The following is a 20,552-nucleotide window of genomic DNA, read 5'->3' on the forward strand; positions in this document are numbered from 1 at the left end:
AAAAATCTCACAATCAAAGTTATACTAAATAACCAATTTTTTTTCTTATATATTCATATTACATAATATAGTTTGTAGAACAGTAACAGTATTTATATACAATTACCACTTTTTTTAAATCTTTTTATGTACACTTAATAATATCAAATAATGGGAAATCTCGCGTAGAACAGGGGAAGATTATGGTGTATGTTAACAAACGCTTTATAGAATAGCAAACCTATGAAATACGGCCGTATTGAAATCGGCGGCGTATCCCCATAATGTAAATTAAATACAGATGCAAGCGTGTCGATACGATATTATGGGAGGTTCATTAACATAAACGCGCTATTGAGCTCGATTGTAGCTTGTAACTACGTTAATTATTTCGTGTTCGCTCTTCTTCACTAACAGTCTTGGATACACTCTTTTTTTTTCTTCATCGCGTGTGTGTCGTCTTTATACAATATTAAGGTAGTCAAAGCTTTTAAGTGTGTGCATACTTTTCTTTCGATATCGCGCTACGATCACTCTATGAAATATCTCATTTGCGACATCGCACATCTGGCAGAAACGGATCGATTGATCAAGAAGCCGTGCGATTTAATAAGAAATCGGTCTTTATATTATTTGTGCGAACATATCTTGATTATCGTTAGATATTTTCAGTAACATTCAATGAAATAGAATATTCATTTAGGTAAATCTGTACAGCGACATTGTTTAATATTAGAAAAGATAATGCAGACTATATAAATTCTTATCTACTTCTTTTTTATCTTAATAAAAAATGGATCGCATTTTTGTAGACTGTTTCCTGTTGATCAATCTGTCGAATTCAGATCCAACGTGCAATGTCGCAAACGACTAATTGTTCAACCATACCTAATTGTTTGAGATATATAATAAATCGGATTTTAAGCAGGCACTATTCAAAGCTCCCCGCACGTCTTCCACTTCAATTTGTATATATTACATTTAAATACCAATCTCCATTATAAATCGCTATGCTCGTTTGAACTTTGAAATTTTTCTTGCAGTGTGGTTGTACGTTATAACATTAGGAAATATCGACCGAATAAAATATAAATGCCTAAAATCTTTCGCTCTGTTTTTTTCTAATAGATGGTACATTGATACAACAACCGAAGTGAATTCAAGTATCTCGTTTCTCCGAAGTTGATATATAAGTTTCGTATTGGTTTTTTTTTCTTTCTTTCCGAATGTATTTTCTTTCGCCTAATTAATTAAAAAACGATTAATATCTCTCTATCTTCTGTATATAACATCTTTATATACATTTAGTGGCAGAGGCTGTGTGTCTGCGAGGTGTAAGCTTTCACATTATTATTACATTCAACAATAATTCGATGGTCTGATTAAGAAAGAATGATTGAACTTGCACGTGATCGGCAAAAAAATCTCTTCTTACCTGGAGAAAACGAAAGGAGTCAATTATCTTACTTGGCGACACGCACAAATGTTCTACTTCGCTAATAGTGGCCCAAAGATGATCAGGCAACCGTTTGAGATTAATAATTACCCTGTTTTCCAGACTAGCGTAATTATACTTGGACATGTAAAACGCCAGATTTCGAAACACGTAAATTCAACTGCGACAGATAGGATTAACGTAAAGCGTCCCATTTTATGACATCGGCGGAGACGTGCGTTCGAACAATTAACAGATAATATTTCGGTTTCTCCTTAAGCAGACGATCGACACTTATTATCTATGCCGGTATATACAGCCTACTATAGTATTTGTATCCGTTATCATTGCATCCTCATTAAATGTATAACCCTAAGATTCCTTTAATCCTAGCTAGGAAGCCAATTATTTCGAGTGTTACGCTACGTCTTTGTCGCTTATAAGACGGATCTCAATTATTGGGACATCGGAGAGGCATATGAGGCGTGCGAAAAGAAAAAGAGAAAATAGTTTGAAACATTGAATGAAATCTCTCCGGTCCATACTTATCTTCAATAATGATGGTGTAATTACAAGAAACGTATCGATACAAGCTACTTGCGTGACGCGTATCTTTTAGATGTTTATGTAACAGTGATTAGAAATTATTTAATCATCGCCTATATCGGAAATCTCTCTTTCCCTCTCATTTCCTCGTTCTTTCGTTTTCTGTTATTATTAAGGAGGAAACTAAGCAATTTCTTGTCGCTCAAGAATAGTTTGTCTAAACGTACATTCATCTTGTCAGAGAAGAGTAGGAGAATCATCAATTGGCAGTAGTATCTCACAATATTCTCCCGTAACTATCGTAATTATCTCTTAAGAATCATTACAGAACTTAATGAATGTAGTCGCGAGATACAATAGCTGATTAGACAGCACTGTGAAGCATAGTTCACTGGTCTGAACAAATACAAGTTTGCATTATTAAGAGAGTCAAACGTGAAGTCGCAAAGATATAATTTCCTCAAGTCGAACAAAAGTCGTAGAAGTTGTTAACAAGTTTTGAATCATAACTTCTATTCTTCAAATAGTTGTGATAGAAAAGATCAATTAACTGAACTTGGTCGGTCAACTAAATTTGCTGCTTCTTGTTGTTTTAATACTGATATAATAATATCCATGATGTGGATTCAAAAGATAAAATGAATATTTACGGGATTTTTGAAATATCTTTGCGACATATAACATAGAAAGGAGATACACCGTCAAGATAATGTTTTGCCAGACAGAAACACGATCCACGAAGTATATCTGATTACTAACTCAAGAGTCTTTAATTAACTCAACAGAATTGTCGGTCCAGAAACAATTCTACGCGGAGATTTAACGGGAACAAGAGCTTCGTGTGTCATTTATAGGCGACGATAGTTACATTCGACTGTGACATACTACCGGCGTGGAGTTTATCTTCGAATGAGAAACAGCACGGTGTACGATATCCCGGGTACACTGATGACACGATCGATGACGGCTTTATTCGGATATGGGTAACGTAAGAAAGTTTCACGACTAAAAATAAAATCTGCAAAAGTAGTTATGCATACCGATTATGCGAGGACAGTAAGGCATGTAAGGTATATGCAAGGTGTATACTTGCGAGGAGAGCCCGGGGAAGTTAATGAATAACCCGACGATGTAGCCACCGCGGCTAGGGACGCACGCGCACAAATACAGCGAAAGCTCGCGTGGAAAAGTGGCAGATTTATTCCGTAAAAGTCAGGAGACTAAAGAAAGTTGTTTCTAACGGCCATTTAAAATTAGCGTGCACCTACCCTCTATAGTTCGACGTCGACGATGACGAAATTAGCATACGACTACGAGAGTACGGGCCGTAAATAGAATGGTTTCTTCGAACTGTCTTTCACGCGAGGTGAGTTGCTTGTCGCTCGTTTAAGGAATCATAGGGCAACGACGTTCCAGCCTCGGATTGCGCTCTCCTTTTTTTTCACCCCCAGATCGCGCAAGATGATCCGGGGAGTTTCACTCTTGCGTCGTGATCTTGGCGAATTTAAATGCTCCTTTGTGAATTTTGCCTTACAAAAATGGAGATAGCTCTTTCTCTCTCTCTTTCTATCTCTATCTCTCTCGCACTATTATATATGTTTTGATTTGGTTCTTTCATTAATAATTGTAAAGTCCCACCGTGATATCGATTCATGAATGCTTGGTCTCTCATGTGCCGTCAACGTCATCCGTCGCCGCAGTCTTCCCTCGGTGTTACGTTTGTGCGCATTATCGGCAATAAGACCTCGAATGTGAGAAGTAGGGATGACTATAGAAGACGAGCTACGCAGCAATTGTCAACCTTCTTCACTTTCACCGATTTCGTCGATACGACGACATCGATGGTGACGGCGGCGGCGGCGACGTTTCCTTAGGTATATCACACCGTCCGTTGGACTCGCGCCAGCCAGTAGCTCGCTAGATGTATGTGTTATTTTCTTAAAAAAGAAATTGAAACGTATGACAAAGAGTTTGTCGTACTTTTACTTATATAGCGGTATATCGGCGCGCCGCCGATTGCTCCTGTACAGGAAACGATTCTGGGTGTTTCGCCACCATCTCCATAGTCAGGTGCGCCTACTCTGACCGCTCGTTACGGTCACGCCTGTGCCCGGACTGGTACCGTTCGACAGCAACAGCCTGCGATTAAACTCACGCATCTCGTAGTTGTTGTTACCGTTGCTTTTCTCACGACCGCCGCCGGCCGCGCAATTGTGGTTGTTCGTCGAGGTAGGTGTCGTCTCCTCGAGTATTAACGCGCAGTGACTATTTGTATCGCTGTCAGCACCACCGTCCTGCAGATTGTTCGCCAACAGAGGATGACGGCCGGTGTTGCATTCGTCCGACTGTAGCAACATCGACGCGTTGCCTGAAAACGAATCAAAAGATGGTAGTTCTTTTCTTCCTTAAAAAATCAAATCCTTCAGGAAAAGAACGATTTTGCTGAAGTATCTAAAAATTTATCTATATATCTGAATATAATTTTGTTGGACCATCAAAATAATTATGTAGGACGCTTAAATTAGTTACTATAGAATGCTAAAACTTACTTTTTATAGCATTTCTCATCATGCTTGAAATTATTTTGATCCAATAAATTTATTTTCAGATCTGTATCTGATTTATAGATACTTAAATTATACTAAATTTATAGATACTTAAACGAAACCGTCCTTTCTTATTAAATTATTAAGATTGAGATGGTTATTAAGCTTCTACCTCTATTCTATAATAGATACTACAGTCGATATTTGAACATTGGTAAAAAGTGTCGATTAATACATACATATGTCATATTCAAATAGTTGTTCATTATTCAAATGTGATATATATAAAGACTCCGTTCTAACAATACTAATGATCAGGAGCCAAAATCTGGGTAATATATCATCAAGTTTCGGCGTTAATTGATTCAGATTATCGACATCGTTTTTACAAAGTGGAATTACTTTAAACTGAAACATACCGGAAGGCATAACAGTGTTAGGTAACGTTGTGCGTCTCACTATGCTGCCGTTATTGGCTGTTTCCGGCAGCACTTGGGAAAAGGGCGGTTGCGCAAACGGCGTGGCCGGCGGCGGCGGTTCCCTCAGCATTCGTATCTTCTGTATCATTTCCCGTATCTCGTAGCGTAGGATGCCGAGGAAGCAGAGCTTGGCGAAGGCGATGACGCAGAAGCCCAGGACAAACAGTAGATCCGCCGTCTTCCTGAGCCAACGTACAAGCGTCTCCTCGCAGCCGCGCATGTGCGGGTTCTGACAGGGTTCGCTGATGTTAACACTGGGCTCGCAGCAGGTCATTGGCAAGTTGTCACGGTGATTGAAATCCTTGGGTCCGGTCACCCCGCAGCACGTGAACTCCCGCTGAAGTCGGTCCCACTGTTCGCTGAATCGCATCTCCTTATCATAGTCCACCTGCGGGCAAGAAATCGTCACCTCGAGATGTATAATAGTACGATTTACGTTGACACTAGAACAGCAGCTGTACCATTTGACCAATCTGATAGTTTCTTTCTTTTCCAGGTAATTTAGATTTGCACGTGAAGATTTTTTTCTTTTTAGATTTTTCATAAATAATCATAATTAATTGCAAGTAGTTTTACTTTTATGGTGACAACTCTGCCTTGTAAAAATTCAGATTTATCTTGAACCGCGATTGGATTAATTTAAACCCGCAGTTCTAGTGTTAATCTAATCGGAAACGGGAATCCGAGGCTTCAACATTGGGATCCTGTAACTTTTAGTATATTGCATTATCGTAGTGCAGATATATATGATAAAAAATATTTGCGCAACGATAATATAATGATACCGACACTGTCGTTAAGAGTTATAGAATCCCAGAGTTGATCTTGGTCAAAGAAGCGAAAAGTATGAATTCTTTTTCACGCTGTATATCGGTATAAATTGATTTCTACGTCATCACTAAGGTAAAAACCTCCTACTTGTAGTAAATGACAATAGAAGTTTATAGATAGCTATTCCCTAGTCGACGAGTTTTTTACATCTCATAGATCTATGGAATATGAGCGTTAACGTGCAAGAAATTAATCTATTTCGATGCACAGTACGAGAGAAAAAGCTTATGTTTTTCCGCTTCTGACGTAATGGCCAGCAAACGGACTTGTACCCCGATTATACTCTTAATGACAGTATCGTTATATTGTCATATCGCGCAGATATACACGGCAAAAAAGCCGTGGCTGCACCAATACCGCCAACAACAGTATAACGATATCAAATTTAAAAGTTACAAAATCGGGGTACAGAAACCCTCGAACCAAAAAGGGAGAACCAAATCGATGGCGCACCTGCAAGCGTAGTTTGAGCGTGGGTCTGAGGTCGGCGCGCATTTTCTCGAAACGGAAGATCCAGGCGACGCCGACGACGGCGTCGCCGAACAGCAGTATCAGCAATAATATCCAATAGACGTGGAGCAACCGGGCGCTGAGTCGTCTGGCGGCGATACAACCGAGTAATTGCACCAGGCCCAACTGCGCCGTCAGTGCCAGATAGCCGTAGAGCGCGGTGGGGTCGTAGACACGAGGTATACCCGGCACCACGTGCCGACGTGGGTCGCCGGTGAACAGGAGAGTCTGCGATACCGCGGCGGCAAAGCCGATCGCGCTACCGAACAGCACCAGGTTACAGGCGTAGATCCAGAGGCGGTAATATCGCATCGCGACGTCCTCACCACCGTCGGCGAGTCGTTGGGACGTCACCGACGACGGCGCCTCGTCGGCGACGTGATCGCGGCTGTTACTCCTCCGGTCGCTTCTTTTGAAGACGTTGTTGTTGTTGACGTTATTGTTGTTATTATTATTATTATTATTGTTATTGTTGTTATTATTGTTGTTATTGTTATTGTTTGTGGTAGTCGTAGTGTTGGTATCGGTCGAGTGCCGATGCTCCTCACGGTCGTCCAGCAGAAAGAGAAAGGGCGGCTTCGCGCTGCAGTCCTTCGTCGCTGTCTTTTGGCTGTGCGTCGACTGCGGGGTGACTGAACGTTGCAGCAGCATCACCGTCATACTATCGTGCCACCCTGGTGTGCGTGTCCTCGTCGTAAGGATTGTATTCCGCGGACGCGGGGGGTTGAATAGAAGAGACGGGCCAGCGCGTTGCACCGTTGGTGGTGGTGGCCGTCGCTGCCGCCGCCGTCGCCGCCGCCGCCGCCGCGGTATTACGCGAGGAGGGTGGTGGCTAGAGGTGGAGACCGATCCTCTTTACTCGTGACCGGCGCGAGTCACGCGAGCCACGTCGTGCTGCATCGCCGCACCGGAAGATCGTTCGTGCTAACGTTCATGGTTGTCCCCCTCGTGTCACGCGCACCTGTCGTCGTTCACCGCAATGGCGGTCTTCGGTGTTCCAGCAACCGGAACGATTAACGTCAGGATTCTTCTGTGTAGAAAAACAGAAGTACATAAAAAAATATATGAGAGACATATTCCTAACAGACATCCTTGAATTTATCTTTCCCTAGTCGAACTTTTTTTGAAAATTTTTAGGATCCAAAGCTTTTTAAAAGATTTGATCTTCGATCTTCCTCCGTTTGTTCACCATGCCGCGCAATTTGAAATTCTCTCTCTCTCTCTCTCTCTCTCTCTCTCTCTCTCTCTCTCTCTCACACACACATACACACACTTTATCCGTAGATGACTCGATCTAAAAGGGGACTTGCAGAAGGAGAGAGGAAGGCGCGGGAATTCAACGGAATTCAACATGCGTGCGTTTCCAAGTTGAAGCCAACGGCGGGAGGAGGCTAGCGTGCACCTCGGCGGATTGTATTTCTTTCTGACAGTTGTAGCGTGCGATAGGCGATTCTATTTATCGATCCTCCGCCGCCTAGCTCTATGTAGCTTTTCCGAGGAGGGACAGAGATAAATCGTGCGAGATAGAGAGAGGATATGCGCCTGAGTGAGTATATTGGCACGAAACGTCGCCGGCCCGGCTATCGGAAGAACCGCAGAGACAACCCTATCTGACGAATTGCGAAGAGGCATATATATATATATATATATATATATACAATCGCGATGAGGCAGGGCTGAATAAAGGGGATGAAATATCAGAGGGATAGTTTCGAAAGTAGGAAGCACAAAGTGTAAAGAAAAAAGGGAAACTCTAAATTCTTCGGAGTAGAATTTCACTTTAAAGAGTGGCAGAATTTTCATTCTTTTAAGAACGAGATTCCACTTTAGAAAATTAGAGAGTTTCAGTGACAGAATTTTCTAAATTTTCTGAAGTGATATTTTTCTTTTTTCAAGATTGACAATTTTTTCAATTATCACTCTTTGAAAAATAAAAGTTCACTTTTTAGAGTGAGATTCCATTTCAAAGAATTTAAAGAGAAAAATCGCCGCTTTCGTAATACATGAAAAGTCTCGGTAAAGATTCTCTACATGCGGGATACACGGATCGAGATTGTCCTCGTCAGGGTCGCGAACACGGACATGCATCGGCTCGGCCAGGGCAATGCGCCAAAGTATGCTCTCGTTTTCGTGCAACGGCATTCGCATTGCATGCTGCATGCATGCATGTGGACAGACCGCCACGAGTATATGCGAGTAATGCGAGTGGCGCATTGTAATGAAAACACGGAAGAGCGAGAGAACGGTAAGGGCCCATCGATCGTTTAAACCCTGCGCGTTAGCGCGCGCTCCACATTGACACACTACTCGAGCGAGGAACACGTATGAGAGGGAAAGAGAGAGAGAGAGAGAGAGAGAGGGGCATCGATAGCGCGCGATTACCTCTCTTTTCGTCTTAACGGAGAAACAATTCCCAACGTCACGAAGACGAGCAGTCAATGTCCTGGCCGGCGTCCAGTACTGTCTGCTTTACATAATCCCGCGGAAGGAAAAAAAAAGAGAGCGAAGGAGAAAGCGAGAGAGAGAAAGAGAGAAGAGGCGTGCGCGGATCGATGTCGCGTGCAATGTACAATCCTTTTTCAACGCCGGATGCCGGAGCGAGGGACAAGAGGCTCTGCAGCTATCACACATCTTACTGAGCGGGGACAGAAGTGATAAAAAAAGATTATCGGCCAGCCTTTAATTAGATATTCGATATACGAGGTGAGACGTATCTCTGAAGAGGAGGCGCGAAAAGTCAGAGGGAGAAAAAGAACGACGAGGAAATGCGCGCGCGCGTAGGAGAAGGGGAGGAAGAGGGTGGCAATGGATGTAGGGAGGGAACGTGGTGTTATGCAATCTTCCTCCCGACCTTCCCGAAGGAATTTATCATTACTCGCTACGACGCTCCATCCTATTTTCACCGCATGCAAAACAGGGAATGCCACACGCGAACTCTTTCTCACAGGCTCTACCGAGTAGGCTCTCAGTAAGTCAATCGTATCAATTTGTCGGTCGGGATGGCGTGGATCCAACGCGTGAGCATCCTCGGATGCTCGAGCACGCTTTTCAAATTGCTATCGAATCTCGTCAAGATTTCTTTCGATACCATAGCGAACGCGGTCTCTTCGATGAAGGCTCAAGGAGGAGGAGGATACAATTATTTCGCAAAGGAATGACACCGTTCGCGTTGATCCGGCTTATTCGATCAACTAGATACCTCTGCGTAGAATTTCTCCGGAGGAAAGACACGCTCGATGACAGGAGCTTTCTCTTGCGAAGGAAGGTCTCGGTCCTTGTAATTCTTGTGTCTTTTAGGAAGAGACCTTTTCTTCAGGGGAAGATCCTCGAGGAAAGAAAGAGAGTCTTTCCGAGGAAAGCGATTCGATGGGCCGATTGATCCTCTCAGAGAAGTAGGGAATTTTAGAGAAATCTTCCTCGAGGTTCGACGAGAAACGCCACGGGTGGCTCATCACTTGTAATCACTTTGAGGAGATCGCGCTTTTTACGACGCAAATTTCTTAACGCCAATTACCAGCCTATGTGCACGTGGATTGCGGAGGCGCGATCTTGTTCGCCGAGACCGCTGCGGAATTGCTGCGGCCGGGTGTCATCAGTCGGGCCGGCAGTACGACGGTCGGGGTATGCACGAGGAACGCGATCTTCGTCGTCGTCTTCGTCGTCGTCGTGATGCCCGTAGCGCTTCCTTCACGAGCATCGCCGTGAGAGTCCTCCTCGGCAACGTCGTCCACGACGTCGTCGTTCATGCCAGTCGCCCGCGTTTTCCTCGTTATGCGTCCCGTACACTTCGTGACGTCTCTCACCACCAGCACCTCAACGTCGTCGCTTTTGTTCTCGGTTTCCTCGTTACCGGCGTTATTCCCGTTTTCGTTGTCCTGGTCCTCGTCGTCGTTGACGTTCTCGTTCTCGTCCTCGGCCTCGGCCTCGGCCTCGTCCCCGTCTTCCTGGTCACAGTCGACACTTGACAAGGCCGCCGCCAGCCGTAGCGCATGTCGCTCGCACGACGCTTCGTGGAGCGGCGCGACGCGACGCGACGCGCTGCCTCTCACTGCCACCGATCACGCAGAGTCGAGAGCTCGTGCGCGCGACCGAGCGTCGTCGTCGTCGTCGTCGCCGTCGTCGCGACGCCGCGGCCACGACGCCCGACGCTTCTCGCTCCGTGCGCTTGACGCATGGGATGGATGTTCCAGGCGGACACGCGCGGCTCTCTACCTATCTATCTCTTGTCTATCTTGTGATTTCTCTCTCTTTTCCTCTATACTTTGTCGGCGCAGAGAACATGAGGCACCCGGGGGAGTACGTGAACCACGGGGGTGTTCACCACCATGAACAGCGCTCGAAATAGGCAACCAGACTGGCACGAGGATTGAAGAGACTCTGCCACCACCGTCGCAAGGCAAACTGATAGATAGAGGGAAGACACGCGAAGGGAGTGTACAAGGGCGGACGATCGGAGGTGGACGAAATGGGCGTTTCGATCCAGTAACCGCTAGCTGTCACAGAGAATAAATTCGTATTCCAATATCACTATTTTATGCCACAAAAGGGTAGACAAGATCGGTCTTGTTTCACGAGACTGAAACGGAGCACTGTCGTCGCGGGAAATAGGTCTGACCGATAAGGTCTCTCTCGTGGGAGGGTGCGCGCATCCCCAAGCACAGCGTTGATACGTAGAAATAGAGCTGAGGTGGAAGGAAGAGGTGGAGAGATAAAAATGTCCAGCCATATGTTACCACCGGATGTAGTAGAAGTGCGAAAGAGAGGGAGAGAGAAAGAGAGAGAAAGAATGTATAGAACGGAGATACGTAGGCACCGGTTATATTGTACACCAAGATATAGGAACGGAGAGAAGAGAATGGAAAGGGTAAACACACACTATATGCCAACTTGAGTATCATAGGGATGGGACTTTGCATGCTTCCCCTAAGCACTCTCTCTCAGCTGTATGACTCTGGAGCGAATACTTCACTTTAATTGAATTTTTACAAACTGAAAAACAGATATACCCAAAGTAAACACTCCTTTATAGCCCCAAGGGCTAATATATATTCCTCGAAGAATATAGATCCTCTTTCTACAACATACTTTCTTCTTAAAACATTTTCTTCTTTATTAAAACTATAAAAGTTCTCTCTTAAGAAGTCTTCTCTTTTAATTTTTGCATTTTTTTCTTCCTCTTTGCCATAAGGAAAATATAACATGAAAAATCGATTAATTGTAACAAAATTTATGTAGAGTTCGAATAATCGAATAATGAAGAGAGCGATTCATTTCCAGAATGACGGGAGAACGCATACCGGACGAAGTAGACGAAGCTGCGGCGGAGTTGGTCGAAACGTTGCTGATGCACTACTCAAGCTCGGTTTAGAAAATACGCGTTTAATATCCATCGTTGGCGACGACGAGCACGGGAAGATCATTCTCGAGAGCTTGGGAGTCGGAGGCGAGATAGTGAAACGTATGTCGGACGTGGACACCGCAAAGTACGAATCATAATCTTACTTCGTTGATGAGTATTCGGCGGCAAGAATTTATCCGATAGTTCCGTTGAATAATATATACAAGACTATATAAATATCTAGACAGTAATATATTCAAATTAGCCGAAATAATTATTATCCAATTATTACAAATTTGTAAATGTTGACGTGCTTGGATAATAGATAGCTTCTTTTGATTATAACGATATTTTTGGCTATGAGGGAAAATAACACTCTTAGAATCAGTTAAGAAAACCAGGAAAAAACGAAAACATTTCTAATTATCTAATTTGCTGTACTTAAGAATGCAAATTAACAAACTCAGATTCCAATAAATTCGTCTTTAGATATGCAGATTCGAATTGTTCCGATATCCGAATTTAAATAATAAGATAATTCGACAAACTGATTATCCACAGATCCATTCGTATTTGACAAATTATCGCTAATATTTCAGGATGACGGTGATAGTGGACGTTAATGGCGAATGTCACTTCTACGTTAGCGAAATGGAATGCTTCGCTTTGATTACCCCGAAGTTGATAAAAGAGTATCAGTTGCATCTCGAAAAAGCAAGTTTCATCGTTCTCGACACAAGTTTCGAACTGGACGTTATGCGCTATGTGCTCGACATTGCGTCGCAAATGAATATTCCAGGTGAGTGAAAAAACTTCTGCAATAACTTACTGTCATTTCGTTCACAAAAAAGAATATTTCTTCATTTATTAATTTCCTATACATTTATAAGTCAAATAATATAATTCTATTATATTATATGTATTCTATATAGAACGTATAAAATATATATATATATATATAAATGTGATAAAAAAAATGTGTGCACGTGAGTATAACAATGGACGGATATTATTCACGCATAAGCGAATTAATTTAAAGTAAATCGAATTAGTTTAAAGTAAATCAAATGTAAGTTAATTAGCTTGAGAGAAGGCGACAATCGTAATACACATGTGTTTATCCTTTTTAAATTAAACACAAATGAAATGTAAATTCTCGAAACAGATCGCCTTATATTACTTTGCTTATAACTTTCTGAAAATTAAAACCTCTTAAAACGGAGGTACATACAGGGGATGAGAGTCGGGATCAAACCGGGGACCTGCCAATTGGTCGACCACTCTCACATGGAACTATTTATTAAAAATAATGGTAAAAGCTTATACATAGATATATATATATATATATGTGTATGTATAAAGCTTTTACTATTATTTTTAATGAACAAATTAAATGGACGGATGAAAATCGTACACAGATGGTGTACAGTCTCTCTTAAAAGACAGATCTTATCTTTTGCATCTTCATTAAAAATAATGATATGAATTTACGTGGAAATTAAATTTTTTGTCAAAAGCACACGATTTGAGATTACTTTATACATATCCGCTCCGGCTTGACGGAGCGTGTTGAGATTGTGGATTCGGCTGCATCTGCATCACCAAGTTACGAGACTCTTTGCGTAGTCTGTAACCTGTCCGCGCGTCTAAATAAAGAAAGAATGCGGCAAACGTGTGGATCATGAATGATATGACAGCAAGACCATATGACCATGACAAGTGATTGAAATTCGGATACATTAACCAATCCCGACGCCAGCATTGTCCGCCGAATATAGAGACTGCCAGAAAGAGAAGCACGCCTAAAATTAAAAAATAATCAGATTAAAGAACATTCGGTATCTTCTATCTTTAACTTTAAAAACTCTCACACTTACCAGCAGCTGCGTCACATATAAATACAAAGGACGACAGAATCCATTCATAATGCAGGACAAATCTCAACGGCCAACGTGTCCAAATTAAGGCAATTATAATGAAGGCAAAGATGGATAGCATTAAGGCCAACGTGACAAATGTCTGCACTACCATGAGCCATACTGGCAGCAGCCACTCTCTTATGACATAATATTCTTGTGAAAATATATGGTGGCAGCCGTCAAATTGTTTGTCAAACTGATAATAGGGATAACGGAATTGCTCAAAGCAGTACTCCCAGAGTCCCATGTGCTTAAAGCTACTGAACGTCTCCTGATACGATTCTATCCAATACGGACTAGAAATTATGGAGAGGATCAGTAACATTGTTTTCATATGTTTCAAGTCAATTTGAAATTGTTAGTTATGATAATTGCTTGAAAGTATGTTTACCTTATGAAGGCCATCATTAGGAGAAAGAGCGCTACAAACGAGAGTCCTCCACCGAAAACGACCGCGTCTATCAATGAAAACGAAAGACAATTAGTACAGGTAGGATAAATAATACAGGTTATTTCAAATAATCGCACTGCTGATTGACTTAATCAATTACTCACTGGACGCTCTGTGATAATCTTGCTTATCCACCGTCATGGTGACCTTTTAGAAAGGCCAACGTGAAACTAACTGACGTGATCTGTATAAGTCGTTCGTTTACAATTGTTGTTGTCGTTCGTCACCGCACCTCACCCTCGCCACACCCAGTGAACCTGCATCACCACTACCATGATATAAGAAAACAAGTGTCTGTTTTCTGTAAGGTGTACCATTGTGCATAATGGCGACTGAATACTGGAGCAGCCAATCAAATTTTGCCCCCAAATGTTGCGCGAGATTCAAATGGCGTACTAAGATCAGACTATTAATAGTGTGCCAAAAAACTGTGTAATACATATACAGAGTTGGGAACATTATCTTAGAAAAATAATGCATTACCATTATAGTTACTGTTTGTTAAAAATAACTCGTTATCGTTACTCATTTTAAAAAGTAACGCGTTACCGTTACATGTCATAAAATCAAATTATTAATGTTTTTTAAAATGTGAATTTATTAATATTAATATTTAACAAACTTTTTTTTATGTTAATAAACTTATATTAATAATTAGGCTTTATTATTATAACCAGACTTACAGCATAGGACACTTTAAGATTCTTGCAATACGACATATACCTTATTTCAGTAATAGTTCATTATGTTTTTTAGTTGATATGAATTATTGCTGCTGTAAACAATAAATAACATTACTAGCAAATGAAAATAGACGAACAAAATAACTATTTTATAAATTTTTATATACATGTCGGTTCTATTTTCATAAAATAACTATTTTATAAATTTTTACATACATGCCGGTTCTATTTTCGTGACCATCACTATACGTTATATATATATGTATATTATTCTATGTATATAATATATGTGTATATTATTCTAATAATATATTTTTCAACACAAAATTTAAAAAATATTTTGACACTCAAAGTTTTTACAAACATGCTTTTGATTATTTCAAAAAATTCTTTATCCGTAGTGTATATATACATATTGCAAACTAACAAATGTTTAATTAATATCAATTTTAACCGCATCAACTTTTATATCTATTTTTGTTCTTTAATTGACTTGAAATCATTATTAAAATCAAATAATTTTGACCTCAGGAAATCGAAGAAATTTAACATTTTTCGTTTTCTTGTAAGACGTTTTCTTGTGGGACTAATACAATATTTTACACAATACATTGGCATTTGTGCAAACTAAACAATACTAATACGGTCCAATCTATTCTTTCTTTTTCTTCAATTTTAATTGGTCCCACCAATCTATTCTTTGACAATTACACTGTGTGGATGCATGGAAAAAGCCATCTTACTTTTTAGCATTTGAGGGCAAACTCTTATTGGTCGAAGAGTAGACGCTACTTTGAACTACTGGCATCCTCGAGAATACAATGGTGGTACACGCTAGGCGCTTATAACGTTTTAAACGTCATTTCATTCTTGTTGCTTATTAAATATTAAACAAGGATAATTGATGCTTACAAGCGTCATGAGCGTCAAAGCGAACGCAGCTCTTGTCTTCTTACATCATGAGTGCATTCGTTTATGCGAGTATCATTTAATTCTTGTTTAACACTCGGTGAACAACAAGGATAAAGTAATACTTCTGCGCTAACCGCTGCGTAAACGAATGCAGGGATGTTGATTGAAGAAATTTAATGTTTTCGTTAAAAAAAGAGAAAAAAATGCTTCAGTTTTTCAACAGATTTTTCATTAGTTTGTCTGAATTATAATTTACTTGAATTTCAGATGTAAATTTAAGAGAGGTTGATAGGCTGCAGAAATAAGAATATCTTGTATTAGGTTTTTTTATTTTGGTAAAGGATAGAATTACAAAAATTTATTTTGATCTTTAATTAATTATTAATTATTAATCTCGTTAGCTTAAATTTTCATTGATATGTATTGCATAGCTGCATTGTGCAAATATAATCTCGTGCATAAAATTTAATACAATATACATATATGTACGTAGATACAATCTACAAGGCATTTCGTAATTTGCGTCTCAAAACGCTACACAGAAAAGTTCATGAAAAACTACATATAAGTAATAAAAATGATCACATCAAATTATCAAGTCAATAAGTTAAAATAGTTGTAATAGAATATTATATATAATAAAATATTGTCAAAAAATAAGAGATTTAAAAAATAATGTTGCATCTTAATTAAATGCATCTTTTGTATAGAAAAAAAGAAGTGGCAAAACGAATTATTAACTGTGCACACGATTCGTAAATACATAACGTTTTCTCACAGCTCACGATTTTATATAAATATATGGGCGATTTTTTAATTCATCGATTGATTAATCGCATTATGTGCAAATAAGCAGCTTTTACGGAACAAAATTACATTTGCGCATAGTGCGATTAATCAATTAATGAATTAAAAATTTGCCCTAATATGTGTGTGTGTGTGTGTGTGTGTGTGTGTGTGTGTTTGTTTGTGTCATTAAGTTTTAAATTTTTATATCAAAAAGGCACAATTGTTTCGAATAAAAAATCGTGGACCCTTTTTTATATTATTTAATTTCTTGCGAATTTTTCTGCAATTGTTTTAAGACGCGTGTACCGTTTCATATTGTTAATAATGATATTATCGTACAGTACTATGATCTAATATACATAATATACATAATTATGTAAAGAGAGATATAAAATATTGTACAAAAATATTAAACTTACGTATTTTCTAAACTTAAATTAATACAGATCTATTTTTTTTGTACATTCCATAAAGAGAGAGAAAAGTTCTAAAATAAAACGTTGCACCCTGCATGGACGGAACGGTACTACAGACTTTTAATACAGACGCTTGTGCGCAATTCTTGCGAACAAGTCAGGAAGTGCTATTCATTTTAGGCGCGAGATTCAAGTTGAAAACGCATTTGAGATTCTTTTAGATAGTCTCGTTTCTTTCGTTGCACGCTTGCCTCTACCAGCAATAAACCGCTGGCGATCAGCATCAGTACACTGCCTATGACAGCTAGAGCGAAAGACCATCCTAAATAATTATTGGCGTGTCCAGGCATCCAACCGTTGGCGTTACCAAGGCAGGCAAATACGATGACTGCTATGCCACCGCTGATACCACTACCCAGCAGCAAGTAACCGATAGTAGTTATCAACTCGATATATCTCTTTCGCTCTGGGTCGCAGCACAAAGTGAAGAGTAATATTAGAAAGAATGATATTAGACCCAGCAGAAAGCATATTGTGAAGAACACTTGCGTGGCTATCATAAAAGCTGTAACAAAAAATATTATGTTAAACCAATTGGGTAATGGTTCTTGACCTATTATTACTGGGAGCTTTTCAGCAAGGGATATATAGTATGATTGACACAAGAGTCATTATCTTTATCTCTGCCTCTCGCTAAACAAAAACTTTCGATATATGTTTCCTGGAAAGCTCTTAGTAATAACTATCAATAGTATCAACAAATATTGTCATTTTATTATCAATGCATTTCAAATTCAACGACAGTTCAAGATAGTCTATCAAGGCTGTGTTCCAAAATGCACTGCTAGCGTTGAAAATTTATAGTTTATTTTACATGTATTATACATTTTCTAGCACTGACAGTGAATTTTAGAACACAGCTAAGATATTATTCCTCTAATAATAGCAAATCTCTTCTTCTCAGGAAGAAAAATGAAAGATTCACTGTTTGATGTTAAGAATCCATTTCTGCTAATGTAGTTTAAATTGTAATCTCGATTCAATTAACTCTTCATCTTTTTCTAATGCCCGTATTCATAGTCAGGCCTTATATTTAAAGCTTCTTTAAATTTATCTTCAGATACTCTACGAATTATTTCATACTGAGTATCTACTGAGTTGGCTACTGAGTATCTAAAGATAAATTTAAGGAAGCCTTAAGTACAAGGTCTGACTATGAATACAGACATAAGAATCAGAAAAAGAAGAAGAACAACTAAGATTAAAATTAATCTACATTGGTAGAAACATAAGAAGAACAGTTTCTCTCGGATGTGTTCGAGATTGTTATACCGATTATACGACTACTTACGGGGCAGTAAGAAGCCGCGAATTTCGGAGTAACCCGCGGTAAACGGGTCGTAGACCCATCTGCAGCCAACGAAGAATCGCCTGGGCGCGTCGGACTCCTGGGGGTTGGGCAGCGACCTGAAGCAGTGTCGCCACAGGCCGAGTCGGTCGAGTTGCGCCCCGACGATCCGTGGGTCGCTGACTAACCAGGAGGGCGTACCGAAGGCGACGCACACGCAGATGAATCCTACCAGGAACACGCCAACGCCGACATTGCCGGACAAGCTTCTCTTCTTCATGTCGCCGCTCCGCCTACCGAGACGATCGTGAAAAAGAGACGAGACGTCCGACCGTCTGGACGCGCAGCGTAAACTATACTCTCATGAAACACAATTCTACTTGACGGTCCCACGGCACTAATAACCACACCCAAGCGACCCGTGTTATTGGCGGAACGTACGGCCGAGTTCTAACTAATCTAACCTAACCCGCGTTTCACCTCGACTCGACAACCCCACGCGCAAGTAGGTATCCCATGAGCGGGGCGTTAAACGAATCTATGCAGGACCGTCCACAGTGAGGGCTTGGATTCTGACAATGATATATCCTGGGAGCAAAAAAGAGTGCCTTCCTTTATCCCCGAAAAAAGGGAAATAATTTGCTGAATCTTTGGTCCAAACTAAACAATACTGAACAGTACTTTGACCTGCTCTGACTTGCCTTACGTTTATTTCCATCAATGTTAAATTAACTTTAATCTCGGTTCAACTTATTCTTTATCTTTTTCTAATTTTAAGAAAAAGATAAAGTAAATTAAAACCGAGATTAAAGTTAATCTTAATTACACTGATAAAACTGGACTCTTAATAAGTCGTAGTTTCATAAGAAGAGTTCTGAAAGTAAAAGACGAAACACAGCCATTCTCAATAAATATTGCGATACTGATATTGCGAAGCTAATAAAGAAATTAATAATAAATTGACATTTAAAATGTCTGTAATATAAATTGGAAAAAAAAGAGTTAAGAATTTTGCGTTTTCTTGTAAAGAAAAGTTTTTTGAGATTTTTCGCGGTGATCCTGTCGCTTCTCTAGTCGTCCCTGCACCGTCAAGGTGCATAATGTGTCAGCGCATGTCGCACGTCTTATTTATGCATATCGTTTCTCTCTTCATGATCGCATTCCGGCCTTGATCCTGTAGGACGTAAGCGAACCGAATAGTGCGTTTCTAAGCCTAAAGTTTGCTTCAGGCGATCGATAAATCAAAGAATTCAGAATAATGTTCTATTTATACAAATAGGAAATAAAGGTTCTAAATTGGATCAGTCAAGCTGGATCGTTTAAATAATTCAGTGTGAATTTATATATTCATAAATCATATCTAATCTTGTAAACTGCGCGTCGAGTTTAATTTTCAATCTTGAAACGCAAACCTACTTATAAAGTAATAATATCACAAATTAAATTGGCAAGCAATTTAATAATATTGTCCATATCTTAGAAGGATTTTAATTATTATCTGCTGAGTAAGTGTCTTAAAATCTGTAATTTTATTACAGAAAGTATACACTTCATTTAGGATTTATAATTTTCTATTTATAATTTTTTTTTATGCAAAAGTAATTGAAAAATGAGAAGACACGTATTTTTTAAATGCATTCGCAGCATAAATTTCTGTATCTTTCTCTCTATTTCTTTTTTTTTTATTATAAAAAAACTTTGATTCGCATGTTAAATAATGCATGGCATAAATTAAAACGCAACGATCTCTGTCTTGAAATATCTGACGAGAATTTGAAATCATCTAAAATGGGCGTAAACAATTTCTCGGCGAGGAAGAACGCTTTCTTTTCTTTTACGTGACTTCCGCTTCTCTTACAAATTCATTTCCACTATTCTTATTTTCTCCAAAAAAGACGTATATCATATTCGTAGAAATTAACGTATGTATATACATCCTGTAACTGAATCACGAAAATTATGTCGTAGTTGCGCGACGCGAGTCATCGCTGAATGGAATCCCTCCGCAATACGCAAGTGTATCACCTCGAGATCTCGACGAGCGATCTACAAGATGACGCATTATGCCGGTCGCAACTGACATAACTGCGGAAGATTCAGCGCGGTCGATTAGAATAGAATGTAAATTAGGTCAAACGGCGAACGCTTTCCTCCGCGTTACCGCGTTATCGCGTGCACGCGAAAGATTTGCGTCTTATAATTTACGATGACTTTACGAGAACAAAGTGGGTCACTGTGTGCAGAGGTATATTTAATTGATTTGTATTCGAAAATTTGACATGCAATCTGAATATTTGTATAAGAAAAACAAGAAAGACGAAATAATGTCATACTGACTGAATCATGACAAAAAAATGACGTGAATTTGAT

General features: G+C 39.9%; 4 protein-coding genes and 1 long non-coding RNA gene across 9 annotated transcripts in view; 2 read left to right on the forward strand and 3 right to left on the reverse strand.

Moving 5' to 3' along the window:
* Positions 1 to 20,552, forward strand: part of LOC105151022 (uncharacterized) — a 30,285-nt gene that overhangs the window by 5,005 nt on the left and 4,728 nt on the right. Inside the window, exons 7-8 of the mRNA XM_011064458.2 lie at positions 11,604 to 11,809; positions 12,264 to 12,463. Coding sequence (XP_011062760.1) covers positions 11,604 to 11,809; positions 12,264 to 12,463 — 406 coding nt within the window. The remainder of the gene's footprint in view (positions 1 to 11,603; positions 11,810 to 12,263; positions 12,464 to 20,552) is intronic.
* On the reverse strand, positions 8 to 10,975 carry LOC105151018 (CD63 antigen). 5 transcript variants are annotated; one of them, XM_087409367.1, is made up of 4 exons: positions 9,841 to 10,975; positions 6,270 to 7,353; positions 4,926 to 5,373; positions 8 to 4,328 (listed from the first exon to the last, which is right to left on the reverse strand). In XM_087409367.1, exons 2-4 carry the CDS (start codon positions 6,984 to 6,986, stop codon positions 4,027 to 4,029), a joined length of 1,467 nt encoding a protein of 488 aa, XP_087265493.1. In that variant the 5' UTR covers positions 6,987 to 7,353; positions 9,841 to 10,975; the 3' UTR covers positions 8 to 4,026. The 5 variants fall into 5 exon arrangements, with proteins under 5 accessions (XP_087265493.1, XP_087265491.1, XP_011062754.1 ...); XM_087409365.1 differs by having other exon boundaries at positions 6,270 to 7,356; XM_011064452.2 differs by having other exon boundaries at positions 9,526 to 10,973.
* On the reverse strand, positions 12,499 to 14,280 carry pck (Claudin superfamily protein pickel). The gene is made up of 4 exons (XM_011064453.2): positions 14,139 to 14,280; positions 13,975 to 14,041; positions 13,542 to 13,879; positions 12,499 to 13,466 (listed from the first exon to the last, which is right to left on the reverse strand). Exons 1-4 carry the CDS (start codon positions 14,173 to 14,175, stop codon positions 13,201 to 13,203), a joined length of 708 nt encoding a protein of 235 aa, XP_011062755.1. The 5' UTR covers positions 14,176 to 14,280; the 3' UTR covers positions 12,499 to 13,200.
* sinu (claudin family member sinuous) lies at positions 15,942 to 18,593 on the reverse strand. The gene is made up of 2 exons (XM_011064454.2): positions 18,186 to 18,593; positions 15,942 to 17,399 (listed from the first exon to the last, which is right to left on the reverse strand). The coding sequence occupies exons 1-2, from the start codon at positions 18,460 to 18,462 to the stop codon at positions 17,011 to 17,013; spliced, it is 666 nt and encodes a 221-aa protein (XP_011062756.1). The 5' UTR covers positions 18,463 to 18,593; the 3' UTR covers positions 15,942 to 17,010.
* LOC147908546 (uncharacterized) lies at positions 18,614 to 20,297 on the forward strand. Its single transcript, XR_015546127.1, has 2 exons — positions 18,614 to 19,687; positions 20,151 to 20,297. It is a non-coding gene; the product is annotated as an uncharacterized LOC147908546 (long non-coding RNA).

Source organism: Acromyrmex echinatior, chromosome 9 (genome assembly GCF_024713525.1).
Source record: "Acromyrmex echinatior isolate Ae372 chromosome 9, ASM2471352v2, whole genome shotgun sequence".
NCBI classification, from domain to species: domain Eukaryota; kingdom Metazoa; phylum Arthropoda; class Insecta; order Hymenoptera; family Formicidae; genus Acromyrmex; species Acromyrmex echinatior.

What these genes read in the sequence shown, in the direction of transcription:
- LOC105151018 (XM_087409367.1), bottom strand. Translation starts at nt 6,986, where the DNA reads ATGACGGTGATGCTGCTGCAACGTTCAGTCACCCCGCAGTCGACGCAC. An exon ending in CGCTCAAACTACGCTTGCAG is followed by an intron (nt 5,374 to 6,269) that starts GTGCGCCATCGA and finishes TCTTGCCCGCAG; the next exon opens with GTGGACTATGATAAGGAGAT. An exon ending in TAACACTGTTATGCCTTCCG is followed by an intron (nt 4,329 to 4,925) that starts GTATGTTTCAGT and finishes ATTCGTTTTCAG; the next exon opens with GCAACGCGTCGATGTTGCTA.
- pck (XM_011064453.2), bottom strand. Translation starts at nt 14,175, where the DNA reads ATGACGGTGGATAAGCAAGATTATCACAGAGCGTCCA. An exon ending in AGATTATCACAGAGCGTCCA is followed by an intron (nt 14,042 to 14,138) that starts GTGAGTAATTGA and finishes TTTCATTGATAG; the next exon opens with ACGCGGTCGTTTTCGGTGGA. An exon ending in CTAATGATGGCCTTCATAAG is followed by an intron (nt 13,880 to 13,974) that starts GTAAACATACTT and finishes CATAATTTCTAG; the next exon opens with TCCGTATTGGATAGAATCGT.
- sinu (XM_011064454.2), bottom strand. Translation starts at nt 18,462, where the DNA reads ATGAAGAAGAGAAGCTTGTCCGGCAATGTCGGCGTTGGCGTGTTCCTG. An exon ending in TCGCGGCTTCTTACTGCCCC is followed by an intron (nt 17,400 to 18,185) that starts GTAAGTAGTCGT and finishes TTTTTGTTACAG; the next exon opens with CTTTTATGATAGCCACGCAA.